Genomic DNA, 14,677 nt, shown 5'->3' with positions numbered 1-14,677 from the left:
AATCCCAGCACTTCGGGAGGCTGAGGCGGGCAGATCATTTGAGATCAGGAGTTCTAGACCAGTCTGACCAACATGGTGAAATCCCATCTCTACTAAAAATACAAAAAAATTGGCCAGGCGTGATGGTGCATGCCTGTAGTCCCAGCTACTTAGGAGGCTGAAGCAGGAGAATCGCTTGAACCCAAGAGGCGGAGGTTGCAGTGAGCCGAGATCGCACCACTGCACTCCAGCCTGGGCGACAGAGCGAGACTCCATCTCAAAAAAAAAAAAAAGAAAGAAAGAAAAAAATCGCTGGCTAGGATCTCAGCTTGTCTCCTCCCCCCACACCTCCCATCCTCTCAATCCCTCAATTCCCTCCCAGCCCACCCCCTGGGGTCCTGGACTGGGACGGATGAGTCACAAGGACCTAGGAGCTGGCAGCGCCACGCTTAGGGCAGGCTAGTCTGGAGGGACAAAGGAGCGATATTTCCGGGATACGGAAACAAGGGCGAGAGATGGTCACCGCAGGAAGCGCTCTGCTGGGGCTCTGCCAAGACAGAGTAGGGGGGTCAGCCCGGCCAGACCGCCCAGACGGGCTGAGCTGGAGGCCCCAAGGAAGCGGGGACATCCCTGCCCCTAAGCCTACTGCCCAGACAGCCCAGAGTCCTTAGAGGGAGATATTGATGCCAGTCAGTCCTAACCATCCCCAGAAGACCTGATTTAGGATTTCAGAGCCAAACATCCCCGGGTTTGAATCTTGGCTCAGTCAATCCCAGCCTCCATTTTCTCATCCAAGCATTGGGTGTAATAATAATAATTCTAAGGCCAGACATTGTTTTTGTTAAATAAAGTTGTATTAGGGCTGGGCACAGTGGCTCATGGCTATTATCTCAGCGCTTTGGGGGGTCGAGATAGGAGGATCGCTTGAGTCCAGCCTGGGAAATTTAGCAAGACCCTATGTGTACCAAAAATTTAAAAATTAGCTGGGCATGGTGGTGCGTACCTTTGGTCCCAGCTACTTGGGGGGCTGAGGCAGGAGAATCACTTGAGTCCAGGAGTTGGAGGCTGCAGTGAGCTAGGATTGCACCACTGTACTCCAGCTGAGGCGACAGAGCAAGACCCTATCTCTAAAATAATAATAGTAATAATTCTAAACTCTCTAGACACATGGGCACAGGCCTCTGGTCCTTTGTCTGTTTTGCCTTCCAGAGCATTCCAGGAGCCATCATCCCTCTAATCGACCCCAGTGACCTGGCCCTGGCTCAGCCCCTGTACACTTGCACCTCAGCCGCTGCCTCTGGTATGGCTCCTGTGCTGGTCCAGAGGAGTCTTTCCATTACAGACTCTGTCCAAGGCCCTCTCCTGCTCACACACCCTCCATGGCTCCCTATTACCCTTAGAACAAAGTCTAACTCCTTAGCACATCTGTGACTCCCCTTTTGCCTCCTGCTATCCTGGACTTTTTAATTCTTTGTAAAAGACTCAACATGCATTAATTTGTGCTGTGCCCTTGGATTAGAAAGCCTTTTCCATGTCTAATGAACCCTTCTTCCTCTGAAGCCCAGCTCCAGAGACCCCCTCCTCCAGGCAGCCTTTCTTGATGTCCCAGATATAGCCCTTGCTTCCCCTTTTGGAAACCTCCCTCCCAGCCTCATCCCTCCCTCTTTCCAGCCCTGACCCTAAAGCTCTGACTGTCCCAGGCTGGTGGTTCCTCAGGAACCGGGTGGGGGCAGAATACAGGGGGGTGGGGGTCGAGCAATTGGCGGATCAGGCCCCCTTCCTGACCCTGAGGTCCAACCGCCCGGCAAGTCTCAGACTCTTTGGGGATTTCCTGCAGCCTCTATAAATAACCCCCATGGCTGCTTCCCACAAACCACCTCACCCTTCTTGGAAAAAAGGGAATGTAGCCAAGGACCTCAGGCCAGCTGTGTGCCAGGGCCCCGGGGAAGGCAGGCGGGGCCCCAGCATCCTGTCCAAAGAGCATCTCCAACCCCACCCAGGCACAGGCCCAGCTCACCCCTCCTGGGAGCCTTCAGGACCCTCCCCACTTCAAGCCCACCCCTCACCCGCAGATCCACATTATTGCTTTTCTTCTCTGGGCATCGGTTTGGTTTCCTGATGGGGGCAATAGTAACATCTGTGGACTCAGCTCATGGTGTGATCCCTCCCACTCTGGCCACCGCCCCTCCAGCCCCAATTTGTTGATTTGGTTGAACAAGCAAGGAAATGAACAAATAGTGACATATTGCCAGGAACCCTGTAAATAAAATCAGGCCTGGGTCTCCTCTAGCTGGGTGGTCGGGAAACTCTGGTGGCCTCTTTAGGCCCTTGTCATGCCCTCTGTCTGCCCGGGATGTCTCCCAGGCTCTGTGTCCCCTGAAACCAGAGAGTTTCTATCTTCAACCACTGGAGGTGGAGATCTTTTTCTTTTCTTTTTTTTTTTTTTAATGTGAGGTGGAGTCTCACTCTGTTTCCCAGGCTGGAGTGTAGTGGCACCATCTTGGCTCACTGCAACCTCCGCCTCCCAGGTTCAAGCGATTCTCCTGCCTCAGCCTCCTGAATAGCTAGGATTACAGATGTGCACCACCACGCCCGGCTAACTTTTGTATTTTTAGTAGAGATGGGGTTTCACTACGTTGGCCAGGCTGGTCTCCTGACCTCAGGTGATCCACTCACCTTGGCCTCCCAAAGTGCCGGGATTACAGGCGTGAGCCACCGTGCCCGGCCCTGAGGTCTCCTTTAGTTGGGTAGTCGGGAAACTCTGCGGGCCTCCTTAGGCCCTTTTCGTGCCCTCTGTCTGCCGCGGACGCCTCCCAGGCTCTGTGTCCGCTGAAACCAGAAAGTTTGTATATTCAACCACTGGAGGTGGAGATCTTTTTCTGATTCCAGAAAAGACCCTGATTCTCTTCGCGACTCAGTTTCCACCCCCTGTCAGGGGAAGTTAACCATTCACATGCCACCAGGTGAGTGCGGGAGGCCTAGATCCGCTGAGGGTGGGGCACCGGGAGCGTTGATGGGAGGATTGCTGGGGACCGCCTCTGTTAGCGCGACGCGCCCTCTGCTGGTCGGTCCCCGCCACGTCAGGCTCCCCCAAGAATCTCAGACGAACCTCTGCCTATCAGACCCCTCCATCCCTTCTCCAATGGTCTCCCTCGTCTCTCTCCTCCCTTCCTCTGCTCCAGCCACTCTGACCACCTCTGGCTGGGCGCGGTGGCTCTCGCCTGTAATCCCAGCACTTTGGGAGGCCGAGGCGGACAGATCACTTGAGGTCAGGAGTTTGAGACCAACCTGGGCAACATAGCAAGATCCTGTCTCCATGAAAAAATTAAAAAATTAGCCAGGCATGGTGGTTGTGGTCCTAGCTATTCAGGAGGCTGAGGTGGAAGGACCAGCTGAGCCCAGGAGGTTGAAGATTACAGTGAGCCGTGATTGTGCCACTGCATTCCAGCCTGGGTGACAGAGTGAGACCCCCCCAACCCCCCCCACAAAAAAAGGCCACGCATAGTAGCTCACACCTGTAATCCCAGCACTTTGGGAAGCCAAGGCAGGAAGATCGCTTGAGCCCAAAAGCTTAAAACCAGCTTGGGCAACATAGTGAGAACTCATCTCTAAAAGAAATTTAAAAATTAGCTGGGCGTGGTGGCGCATGCCTATAGTCCTAGTCCTAGCTATTCAGGAGGCTGAGGTGGGAGGATCACTTGAGCCCAGAAGATGGAAGCTACAGTGAGCCATGATTGAGCCACTGCAGTCCAGCCTGGGTGAAAGGGAGAGGGCTTGTCTAAAAAAAAAAGGTCGGGCGTGGTGGCACACACCTGTAATCCCAGCTACTTGGGAGGCTGAGGCAGGAGAATTGCTTGAACCTGGAAGGCGGAGGTCGCAGTGAGCCACAATCACACCACCACACTCCAGCCTGGGCGACAGAACAAGACCCTGTCTCAAAAAAAAAAAAAAAAAAAAAAAAGGCAAACAAACCAACAAAAAACCTGACCATCTCACTATTCCTTGAACACACCGTGAAGTTCCTGCATCAGTGGGATATGTAATCCAGTGAACTATGTGTCAGTGGGATATGCATATGAAGGGATTTGCATATTCAGTGCCCTCTGCCTGGGGTGCCCTCCCCAGCCTCCTCCATCTGGCATCCTTACCATTCAGATCTCAACACTCATCACCTCTGCCAGGCAGCCCACTTTAAGTTGCCTGACTAGGTCACGTCTCCTCTTTATGAGCTCCAAAGCAGCCATCAGGCCAGGCACGGTGGCTCACACATGTGATCCCAGCACTTTGGGAGGCTGAGGTCTCAGGATCACCAGAGGCCAAGAGTTTGAGACCAGCCTGGGCAACACCGCAAGACCCGCATCTTTACTTAAAGAAAAAAAAAAAAAAGGCTGGGCACGGTGGCTCATGCCTGTAATGCCAGCACTTTGGGAGGCTGAGGCAAGTGGATCACTTGTGGTCAGGTATTTGAGACCAGCCTGGCCAACATGGTGAAACCCGTCTCTACTAAAAATACAAAAATTAGCCAGGCGTGGTGGCACACGCCTGTAGTCCCAGCTGCTCGGGAGGCTGAGGCAGGAGAGTCGCTTGAACCTGGGAGGCAGAGGTTGCAGTGAGCCGAGATCGTGCCACTCCACCCTGGGCAAAAGAGCAAAGACTCTATCTCAAATAAAAAAAAAAAAGCAGCCATCAGGCCTCACTGTAATGACCTCTTGTCTCTTCTTTTCGTTGTTGTTTTGAGACAGAGTCTCGCTCTGTCGCCCAGGCTGGAGTGCAGTGACGTGATCTCCGCTCACTGCAACCTCTGCCTCCGGGGTTCAAGTGACTCTCTTGTCTCACCCTCCCGAGTAGCTGGGACCACAGACGTGTGCCACCATGCTTGGCTAATTTTTGTATTTTTTGTAGAGATGGGGTTTCACCACGTTGGCCAGGCTGGTCTCAAACTCCAGGCCTCAAGTGATCTGCCCACCTTGGCTTCCGAAAGTGCTGGGATTACAGGCATGAGCCACCACACCTGGCCTCTTGTCACTTCTTTAATGTGAACAGGGACCAAGCCTGTTGCTCCCCTCTGTGACCCCAACATACTGCCTGCTGCACAGGAGGCCCTCAGCAAACTCAGATTTGGAGTCAAACAGACCTGTGTTCAAACCCCAAAGCTGGGGAAACTCCAGGAAGTAACTATTCCCGTGAGCCTCAGTTTTCTCATCTGTAAAACTGGAAGAAAATAGCCACAACATCGTGCTGTGGTGAAGATTCAATAAAATGATGTGTACGATGCTGGATGCAGGAGTTTGATGAATATTCATGGAGTGAGTGAATGAATGAATGAATATTCAGCTTATAGAAGGAGAAAGGCCCCTCGGTTTTGCCAGTCAGATTTTTGTTTGTTTGTTTTGAGACGGAGTCAGAGTCTCCTTTTGTCACCCAGGCTGGAGTGCAGTGGCATGATCTCAGCTCACTGCAACCTCTGCTTCCCAGGTTCAAGCAATTCTCCTGACTCAGCCTCCCGATAGCTGGGACTATAGGCACGTGCCACCATGCCCAGCTAATTTTTTGTATTTTTAGTAGAGATGGGGTTTCACCATGTTAGGCAGGCTGGTCTCGATCTCCTGACCTCGTGATCCGCCCACCTATGGCCTCCCAAAGTGCTGGGATTATCGGCATGAGCCACTGCGTCTGGCCTTGCCAGTCATTTTTAAGATACAAGAGGTTGTCCTGGTGTGGTGGCTCACACCTGTAATCTCAGCAGTTTGGGAGGCTGGGGTGGGAGGATCGCTTGAGTCCACGAGTTCAAGGCCAGCCTGGGCAACATAGGGAGACCCCATCTCTATAAAAAATAAGAAATTAGCCAGACATGGGACACGGTAGTGCATGTCTGTGGTCCCAACTACTCGAGGGGCCAAGGCAGGAGGATCCCTTGAGGCTAAGAGTTCGAGGCTGCAGTGAGCCCTGAATGCGGCACTATACTCCAGTATGGGCAACAGAGTGAGACCCTATCTCAAAAATCATTAATTAATTAATTAATAATTGAACTAATTAAAGAAATTTTTAAAGATACAAGAGGCAAGGTTGGGTGCTGTGCCATGTGCATGCAATCCCAGTGCTTTGGGAGGCCAAGGCGGGCGGATCACGAGGTCAGGACATCAAGACTATCCTGGCTAACACAGTGAAACCCTGTCTCTACTAAAAATACAAAAAATTAGCCAGGCATGGTGGTGGGCGCCTGTAGTTCCAGCTACTCGGAGGCTGAGGCAGGAGAATGGCGTGAACCTGGGAAGTGAGCTTGCAATGAGCCGAGATCGCGCCACTGCACTCCAGCCTGGGCGACAGAGTGAGACTTCATCTTAAAAAAAAAAAAAAAAAAAGTGGGTATGATGGCTCACGCCTGTAACCCCAGCACTTTGGGAGGACAAGATGGGCAGATCTTTTGAGGCCAGGAGCTCGAGACCAGCCTGGGCAACATGACAAATATCCCATCTCTACTAAAAATACAAAAGTTAGCCAGGTATGGTAGGGTACACCTATGATCTCAGCTGCTTGGGAGGCTGAGGCACGAGAATGGCTTGAGCTCAGGAGGCAGAGGCTGCAGTGAGCTGAGATGGCACCACTGCACTTCAGTCTGGGCAACAGAGCGAGATTCTGTCACACACACACACACACACACACACACACACACACACACAGAAAAAAAAAAAGAAAGAAGACTAAAGACTAAAAAAGGAATGAGGCCAGGCACAGTGGCTCACACCTGTAATCCCAGCACTTTGGGAGGCCAAGACAGCAGGATGGCTTGAGTCCAAGAGCTCAAGACCAGCCTGGGCAACATAGTGAGACCCCCCATCTCCATAATTCTGTTTTTTTAAAAAGAAATGACAATTTGTAGAGCAATGAACACAATACCATTTATATATGATACACAAGACAAACATATTTGAAAGGCACATCCACAAGTATGCAAACATTCAAAGTTCTGGAAAGACACACATTAAGCCATGACAACTGGAGAAGTGCTAAGGAAAATTTCCATGTTGAAACACTTCTGGGGCCAGGCGTGGTAGCTCACGCCTGTGATCCCAGCACTTTGGGAGGCCGAGGTAGGCAGATTACCTGAGGTCAAGGAGCTCAAGACCAGCCTGGTCAACATGGTGAAACCCTGTCTCTACTAAAAATATAAAAATTAGCTGGGCATGGTGGTGCATGCCTGTAGTTCCAGCTACTCAAGAGGCTGAGGCAGGAGAATCGCTTGAACCCGGGAGGCGGAGGTTGCAGTAAGCCGAGGTCGCACCTCTGAACTCCAGCCTGGGTGACAGAGCAAGACTCTGTCTCAAAAAAAAAAAAATTAGCCAGGCATGCTGGCACATGCCTGTAATCCCAGCTACTCAGGAGGCTGAGGCAGGAGAGCCGGGGAGATGGAGGTTGCAGTGAGCCAAGGTCACACCACTGCACTCCAGCCTGGGCAATAGACAGAGGAGGGAAGGGTAGGGGAAGGGGAAAGGGAAAGGGAAGGGGAAGGGGAAAGGGAAGGGGAAGGGGAAAGGGAAGGGGAAAGGGAAGGGGAAGGGGAAAGGGAAGGGGAAAAGGAAAGGGAAAGGGAATGGGAAGGGAAGAAAATAAACACTTCTAGATCACCTGAGGTTTTTTTACATTCCTTTGGTATTTGCAAAATAAATTAAAAACTACGAAACAAATATACTGAGATCCTCCTATCTCCATCCCAACCCGGATGCCACAGCATCAAGGGTCAAACGGGACCTCCATTCAGCCCCATTCCAGGGCCTGAATCTCCAGGGAGTCCCTGCAGGGCTCTCACTACCTCTCAGCTGTGTTGCTTCACTGTTTGAGAATCAACAAGTTCTTTCCCAGGTGAATGAGAATCCCAATTGGCCTAAACTGTTTCCAGATCCCCTTAGGCTCCTGGGTCTCCACGCAGCTTGGGTGCGACTTCCCTGGATCCTGTCACTTGCCCACACAGAAGTCCCGGAAGATGATGTCCAGGATCTCCTCAGTACCCCCTCCACCTGTGAGCCGGGTCAGGTGACCCCGGGCCACCCGCAGCGCCTCTGCCGCCAGGGCCAGGTCTTTTGACTGCTTGTAGTGGCCGAGGGCATTCAGGCAACCCTGGAGGTGGTGCTGGTGCCTTGCTCGGGTCAGCAGCGGGGGATCTGTGGACGGGTCCCCACACCTGGAAGAGACAACAGACATGGTCTCTCCCGACCTTTTACGACCATCCCTTGAAGGGGAAATGGTTGTACCCATTTTGTAGGTACAGAAATTGAAGTTGAGGGAACCACAGTTAAACTGTGGGTCAGGGGAGGCTGGGAGTGGGAGGGGGGCTCACACGGCAGCTAGCTCCTTCCTCAGCGCCTCCAGGAGGCCGTCCAGCCCCTCTCCCGTCAGACAGGACAGCAGCAGGTGCGGGGGCAGGTCAGGACCGGGACCTGGGCCCTCCGGGGACAGCAGGTCCGACTTGTTCAGTACCAGGAGGAGGCGCTGGCTGCTGTCACTGGGGCTCTGGGTTCCCACAGAGGCTACGACGGTGGCCAGGAAGTTGCAACTGGAGGGAGAGGCCAGGTCAGAGGCGTCCAGCATGGCCAGAATGAGGTCAGCCTGCTCCAGCCTACGGGAGCAAGGTCAACTGAGCGGGGATCCCAAGTTGAGCAACTGAAGAAGGCACTGGGTGGAGGGACAGTGAGAGGGGCCAGGCAGAGCACTGGGGGAGCTGCAAAGCGTGAGGTGGGGAGGGAGGAGTAGAGTACCAGGGGACCGCAGAATGTTGGGGGCCCAAGCCAAGCACAGGAGGTGGGGCAGAGCAAGAGGGGCGGGGCACAGTGCAGGGGGCAGGGCAGAGCAAGAGGAGCAGTCACGGTGCGGGGGCGGGACACAGCAGGAGGGGCTGGGCACAGCGCAGTGAGTAGGGCAGGGCAGGAGGGGCGGGGCACAGCACAGGAAGGCGGAGCAGAGCAAGAGGGGCGGGGCACAGCACAGGAGGCGGGACAGAGCAAGAGAGGCAAAGCACTGTGCAGGGGGAAGAGCAGAGCAAGAGGGACAGGGCACAGCACAGGGGTTGGGACAGAGCAAAAGGGGCCGGGTACAGCACTGGAGTGGGGCGACCATGAGTGGCTGGGCAGAGCAAGAACGACCAGACACACCACAGGGGACGGGGTAGAGAGCACGAGGGGCGGGACAGAATGTAGGGGGTGGACAGAGCACAGGGGATGGGATAGACCGCAAGGAGCAGAGCAGAGTGCCAGGGCGGGACAGAGCACGAGAGGGCGGGGCAGAACGTGAGGGCTGGGCGGAGCGCTTAGGGATGAGAAACATGTCCGGAGGGCTGGGGGCAGGACTTAATCAGAAACAAATCACTGGCCGGGCACAGTGGCTAACGCCTGTAATCCCAGCACTTTGGGAGGCCGAGGCAGGTGGGTCACCTGAGATCAGGAGTTCGAGACCAGCCTGGACAACATGGTGAAACCCCTATCTCTACTAAAAACACAAAAAATTGGCCTGGCATTGTGGTGGGCACCTCTAATCCCAGCTACTCGGGAGGCCGAGGCAGAAGAATCGCTTGAACCCGGGAGGCGGAGGTTGCAGTGAGCCGAGATCTTACCACTGCACACTCCAGCCTGGGCAACAAGAGCAAAACTCCGTCTCAAAAAAAAAAAAAAAAAAAAAAAAAAAAACCAGGCCAGGTGCGGTGGCTCACAACACTTTGGGAGGCCGAGGCTCAGGAGTTAGAGACCAACCTGGCCAACATAGTGAAACCTCATCTCTACTAAAAATACAAAAAAAAAAAAAAAAAAAATAGCTCGGCGTGGTCGCTCCCGCCTGTAATCCCAGCTACTTGGAAGGCTGAGGCAGGAGAATTGTTTGAACCCGGAAGACAGAGCTTGCAGTGAGCTGAGATCCCGCCACTGCACTCCAGCCTGGGCGACAGAGCAAGACTCGGTCTCAGGGGGAAAAAAAAAAAAAGAACCAAATCCCTGAGATCCATGCTTGATAGGGCTTAGCAGGTTCTCTGATTCAGGAAGAACGAAAAGTAAACGCAACAGGGAGAAAAGGCAGAGAAAGGGCCCCGCGTTCCCCTCCCATCACCACCCTGTCCGCCCACCTCTCCTGGGCGCGCCGCACGCCCTCCTGCTCCACGGGCCCCACGCCCTCCCGCAACCCAGCCGTGTCGCTCAACAGCACAGGAAATCCGGCCAGGTCGACCGGGGTCTCCAGCACGTCACGGGTGGTCCCTGGCTCCGGGGACACGATGGACACGGGTTTCCGACCTGGGGGAGGGTCAGAAGAAGAGGAGAGGGTGGAGACAAGGGAGCTCCTCCCCCAGGTTCTACCCCACGTCTGGAGGGATCTTTAGACCTGACAACTCAATTACCCAGCTCTTGGCCCCGCCCCTGGCACTAGGCCCCGCCCCCTTCCCGCTTCCTACTCACTGAGCAGGTTCACCAGGCTGCTCTTGCCCGCATTGGGGGGTCCAGTGACCACTACGTGCGCCCCTGAGCGGAGCCTCTGCCCGCGCCTGGCATCTCGTAGATGTGCACCCAGGGCCACCTCCAGTGCCCGTACTTCGATGTCGGCTGTGGGTGAGAGAAGGCAGGCAGAGAGAAACAGTGAGGGGAGCCTTTGAGGGCTGATACGAGGTGTCTTCCTCCCCCACCACCAGGTAGACCCACCTTGCTCCAGGACCCCCTCCTCCAGGTTGTCATCCTCGCCGAAATCGATATAGGCCTCCACGTGGGCAAGAGCCTGGCGGGGCAGGGAGACCAGAGGTGGTGTGTGCACCCAGAAACCCACCTTCCCACAACCTATTTGTCCAGCCCGACTTCAGGGGCCAGATTGGCGGCTCATAGGCCGGAAGCTTTCACGCAGGGAATGAATGCGGGATTGAAGGGGTGTCTCATGCAGGGGTTGCACAGATGGGGTCTCTGAGGGAGAGAATGGACAAATGGGGGACTTGCTTTGGTGAGGGTCTCGGCCCAGCCACGGCAGAGGTGGCCCAGCTCCCCGTCCAGCTGCCTGAGGGCCTGCCGCCGCTGCGCCTCGGTTTCTGCGTGGATAAGGTCCGCCAGCCCCTCCACTTCGGTCAGGTTCAGCTTCCCATTGGCGAACGCCCGCCTGGTGAACTCGCCTGCCTCCGCCGGTCGAAGCCCTGGCACGCTGCCTGCAGGAAGGTCCCAGTCTGACACCCCCTGGTCCCCACCCAGGCCCATTGGGAGGACCAAGCATCTCACCCAAGGCTGCAACTCACCCAAGGCCTGCAGGACGCCGCTCACCACTGCCGGGCCTCCATGCACGTGGAACTCCACGCAGTCCTCACCAGTGAAACTCTGGGGACCTAATGTGGCAGACAGCTGACAGTCAGGAGGACAGCACAGCCAGTGCAAACCCTTGGAAGGGGGAAACTGAGTCATGGGACCTATAGGAGGCTCGGAACCTGGGGACCCTCACCTGGGAACCAGAGTACCAGTGCGCGGTCCAGAGGCTCCCCGGAGCGGGGGTCTCTGAGGAGGCGCAGGCTGGCGTGGCGAGCAGGGGGCAGGTCTCGGGGTGCCGTGAGAATTCGGAGGGCGTGGCCGCTGGCGGAGCCGCTGGTCCGGATCACCGCGATGCCGCAGCGGCCTTGGCCAGAGCTTAGCGCGAAGATGGTGGCGCCGGAGCCGGGGGCTGGTGCGCCGCTGCTCCGGCGAGTGCACAATCTGGAACCGGAGGGGAGGCGAATCAGCGCACCTGGGAGGCTCAGCCTCATTGTCAAGTAGACCGAGGGCTCGATGATCGCGAGATGCCCCAGGTGGGGGGGTTCTGCGGCTGGGGGATGCACAAATTGGATGTTCTGAAGGCCGAAGGGTGACCGGATTAGAGACTGTGAGGCCAGAAGGAGACCCAGATATGGGCTCTGCGGCAAGGGTCATGGACGATTGAGGCACGGAAGAACGCGAATGATTGCTCTGCCGCAGGGAATTGGGCCCCTAAAACCCAGGGAGTGGGTCTGGGGTCCAAGCAGCACCCCAAGCTGTCACACCCCTTCCCCTGTAGCCCCACCTGCGAGGCCCACGTGCCGCTTGGGCCGCCAGGGTCCAAAGCCCCCGCCACATGGATTTACAACCTGCGACCCGCCTGCCCGACCTGCCTGTGTGGCTTCAAGTCTGGGCAGGAGGCCCCGCCCACTCCGCGGCTTGACTAGGAAAGTGCTCAACTATTCTCGACCATCATTGGGTATTTTAGGATACGTCCCGCCCACCGTCTGAAAATCCTCGCTTCCACTGGCTGATGCAAGGGAGAGACGGAGCGGGAGGCGCTATGGGGGTAGGTGTAGCGAAATGTTGTTCCCCGGGCAACATGAGACCAAATTTTTAGGGTCCTAGAGCAGCGAGGCTGACAATAGGAATAAGGAATGGAAGAAAGGACAGAGCTTGGCACAGGGCAGTGCAAATTACAGCGAGGGGAGGTTTTGAGTCCCGCATTTTCCATCTGCTCACTCCGCAGCCTTAGGCGTGGCAAGTACGTATGTGCGTTCAGTTTTCCCGTTCAAGAAAGGAGGGACTACACCTCTTTATGTTCAGGTTCAGACCGGAAACTCAGAGCATCTCAGTGACCGGGAGGGACGAGTACTGGAGAACCCACGCCCTGGTCCAGGGAAAATCTTGCCCAAACTTCTGGAAAGAGTCCTACTTGCTTTTTCTGGAACTCTCCAGATTGTCTCCCCTCCCCAGCGTTCCCTCCTGCCGTTCCCTCGGCTTCGGATGCCCTTCCTCATTTGACAAACTCGTCTTCAAGGCCTAGCTCCAAGATCCCCTCCTCCAGGAAGTCTTCCTGGAACCCCCAGCACAGCCCTCTCTCCACTGTGGACTTCCTTGGCTCTCTCTCTCTCTGGCCCAGGTCTGCACCTGCAGAGCCAAGTGTCCGGTCAGTCTCTGGCTCCCCGAAAGCCAGAAAGGGGAGCCTCGGAGATTGCTTTCAGGTTAACCCAGGACAGCACTGAAACTCGGAATAAAGCGCTGATGGTGGAATTCCAGGCACTGGCTGGGCGGGGTCTCCGGGAGCGCCTTCGCATGGCGGATTATCTGGTTCTGGATCAGAGCGGGCGGGCGGCGCACTTGCGTGTTAAGAAAAATCTGTCGGACGGAATAGAGTTCTAATACCCCCTTACCTCGCCCTGCTCAATATTTTTATTTACTTTATTATTTTATTTTATTTTTGAGACAGGGTCTCACTCTGTCGCCCAGGCTGGAGTGCAGTGGCGCGATCACGGCTCTTGCAACCTCCAACTTTTGGGCTCAAGGGATCCGCCCGCCTCAGCCTCCTGAGTAGCTGGAACCACAGGCGCAAGCCACCACGCCAGGCTAATTTTTTGGTGGTTTTTTTTGTTTGTTGTTTTTGTTTGTTTGTTTTGTTTTTGTTTTTTTGGTAGAGACGGGGATCTCACTACGTTGCCCAGGCTTTTTTTTTTTTTTTTTTTTTTTGAGACGGAGTCTCGCTTGGTCGCCCAGGCTGGAGTATAGTGGCACGATCTATACTCATTGCAACCTCCGCCTCCCAGGTTCAAGCGATTCTCCTGCCTCAGACTCCCGAGTAGCTGGGACTACAGGCGTGCGCCACCATGCCTGGCTAATTTTTTGTATTTTTAATAGAGACAGGGTTTGGCCATGTTGGTCAGGCTGGTCTCGAACTCCTTGCCTCAGGTGATCTACCCGCCTTGGCCTCCCAAAGCGCTGGGATTACAGGCGTGAGCCACTGCGCCCGGCCGAGGCTTTAATATTTTAAGTTGTAAAATAGGAACAAATGATGACATATTTATATTTCATCTGCCATTCTCTAGTTGTTACATCTGTGACAAGTATACAGCAAGTGCCTACTGTGTGCTCGCATTGAGAACCAGACCTGGCCCCTCGTTCCTACCCTCGCTGGGCTTTCAGTCTAACAGACTGAGCTACTCAGGATGGTCAGGGGTTGGCCAAATGCCAGGTAAAACCCAGGTTGCCCAGCTAAATATGAATTTCAAATAAACAATGAATAATTTTTTAGTACTACTATGTCTCATGTAGACATAGGACATAGAAACATTTATGTATGTATGTATATATGTATGTATTTGAGAGAGGGTCTCCTGTCGCCCAGGATGCAGTGCAGTGGGTGTGATCTCAGCTCACTGCAGCCTTGACCTCCTGAGCACAAGCGATTCTCCTGCCTCAGCCTCCCAAGTAGCTGGGATTACAGGTGCGCCCCGCCCAGCTAACATTTATTCTTTTATCTGAAATTTACATTTAACTAGACGGCCTGTATTTTTATTTGCTAAACTTGACAGCTGTATGGGATCCTCTCCGAGGTTACATCCTGAAGGGAGTCGGTGTTAACCAGACGAAGAGTGCATGAGGAGTGTTCTAGGCAGCTAAATGGTGCGTGCAAAGTTCCTAAGCAGGGCTTGCTGTAATTATCTATCACAGCCCTACTGGGGTGGTTGAAGTTATTGTCACCAGGAATCTTCCCCAACCAGCCTGCCCCTCCCATGTCCTCCCTTAGTCAAATTACTCCCATCTCACATTCCAAACAGCGTCTCCAGCGTCCGGAGTTTGCAGATGGGGAAACTGAGGCTCCGAGGCGGGGACCAGAAGAAAGCATGGGTGGGGACAAGTTGGAGAATGCACCATCAGTGCGGGCGGGGACCAGCAGCAGGGAGCGAGGTAGGCGGGCGAGAAGGAAA

The 14,677-nt window shown here is 54.7% G+C and overlaps 1 protein-coding gene and 1 long non-coding RNA gene across 5 annotated transcripts; one reads left to right on the top strand and one right to left on the bottom strand.

The window, feature by feature from the left end:
- Positions 1-6,852: 6,852 nt before the first annotated feature.
- On the bottom strand, positions 6,853-12,154 carry GTPBP3 (GTP binding protein 3, mitochondrial). Of its 4 annotated transcripts, none has more exons than XM_054465950.2 (9): positions 12,019-12,154; positions 11,428-11,675; positions 11,228-11,314; positions 10,938-11,140; positions 10,653-10,725; positions 10,413-10,556; positions 10,085-10,250; positions 8,315-8,593; positions 6,853-8,158 (listed from the first exon to the last, which is right to left on the bottom strand). In XM_054465950.2, exons 1-9 carry the CDS (start codon positions 12,069-12,071, stop codon positions 7,933-7,935), a joined length of 1,479 nt encoding a protein of 492 aa, XP_054321925.1. In that variant the 5' UTR covers positions 12,072-12,154; the 3' UTR covers positions 6,853-7,932. The 4 variants fall into 4 exon arrangements, with proteins under 4 accessions (XP_054321925.1, XP_054321926.1, XP_063514844.1 ...); XM_054465951.2 differs by having other exon boundaries at positions 8,315-8,530; positions 12,019-12,143; XM_063658774.1 differs by having other exon boundaries at positions 11,428-11,784; positions 12,019-12,138.
- Positions 12,155-13,814: 1,660 nt separating this feature from the next.
- On the top strand, positions 13,815-14,629 carry LOC134738871 (uncharacterized). Its single transcript, XR_010125051.1, has 3 exons — positions 13,815-13,941; positions 14,095-14,372; positions 14,528-14,629. It is a non-coding gene; the product is annotated as an uncharacterized LOC134738871 (long non-coding RNA).
- Positions 14,630-14,677: the final 48 nt, after the last annotated feature.

The sequence above is a fragment of the Pongo pygmaeus genome, chromosome 20 (genome assembly GCF_028885625.2).
Source record: "Pongo pygmaeus isolate AG05252 chromosome 20, NHGRI_mPonPyg2-v2.0_pri, whole genome shotgun sequence".
In the NCBI taxonomy this organism is placed as follows: domain Eukaryota; kingdom Metazoa; phylum Chordata; class Mammalia; order Primates; family Hominidae; genus Pongo; species Pongo pygmaeus.
Note: the sequence above shows the minus strand (reverse complement) of the source record. Positions and strands in the feature narration are given on the sequence as shown.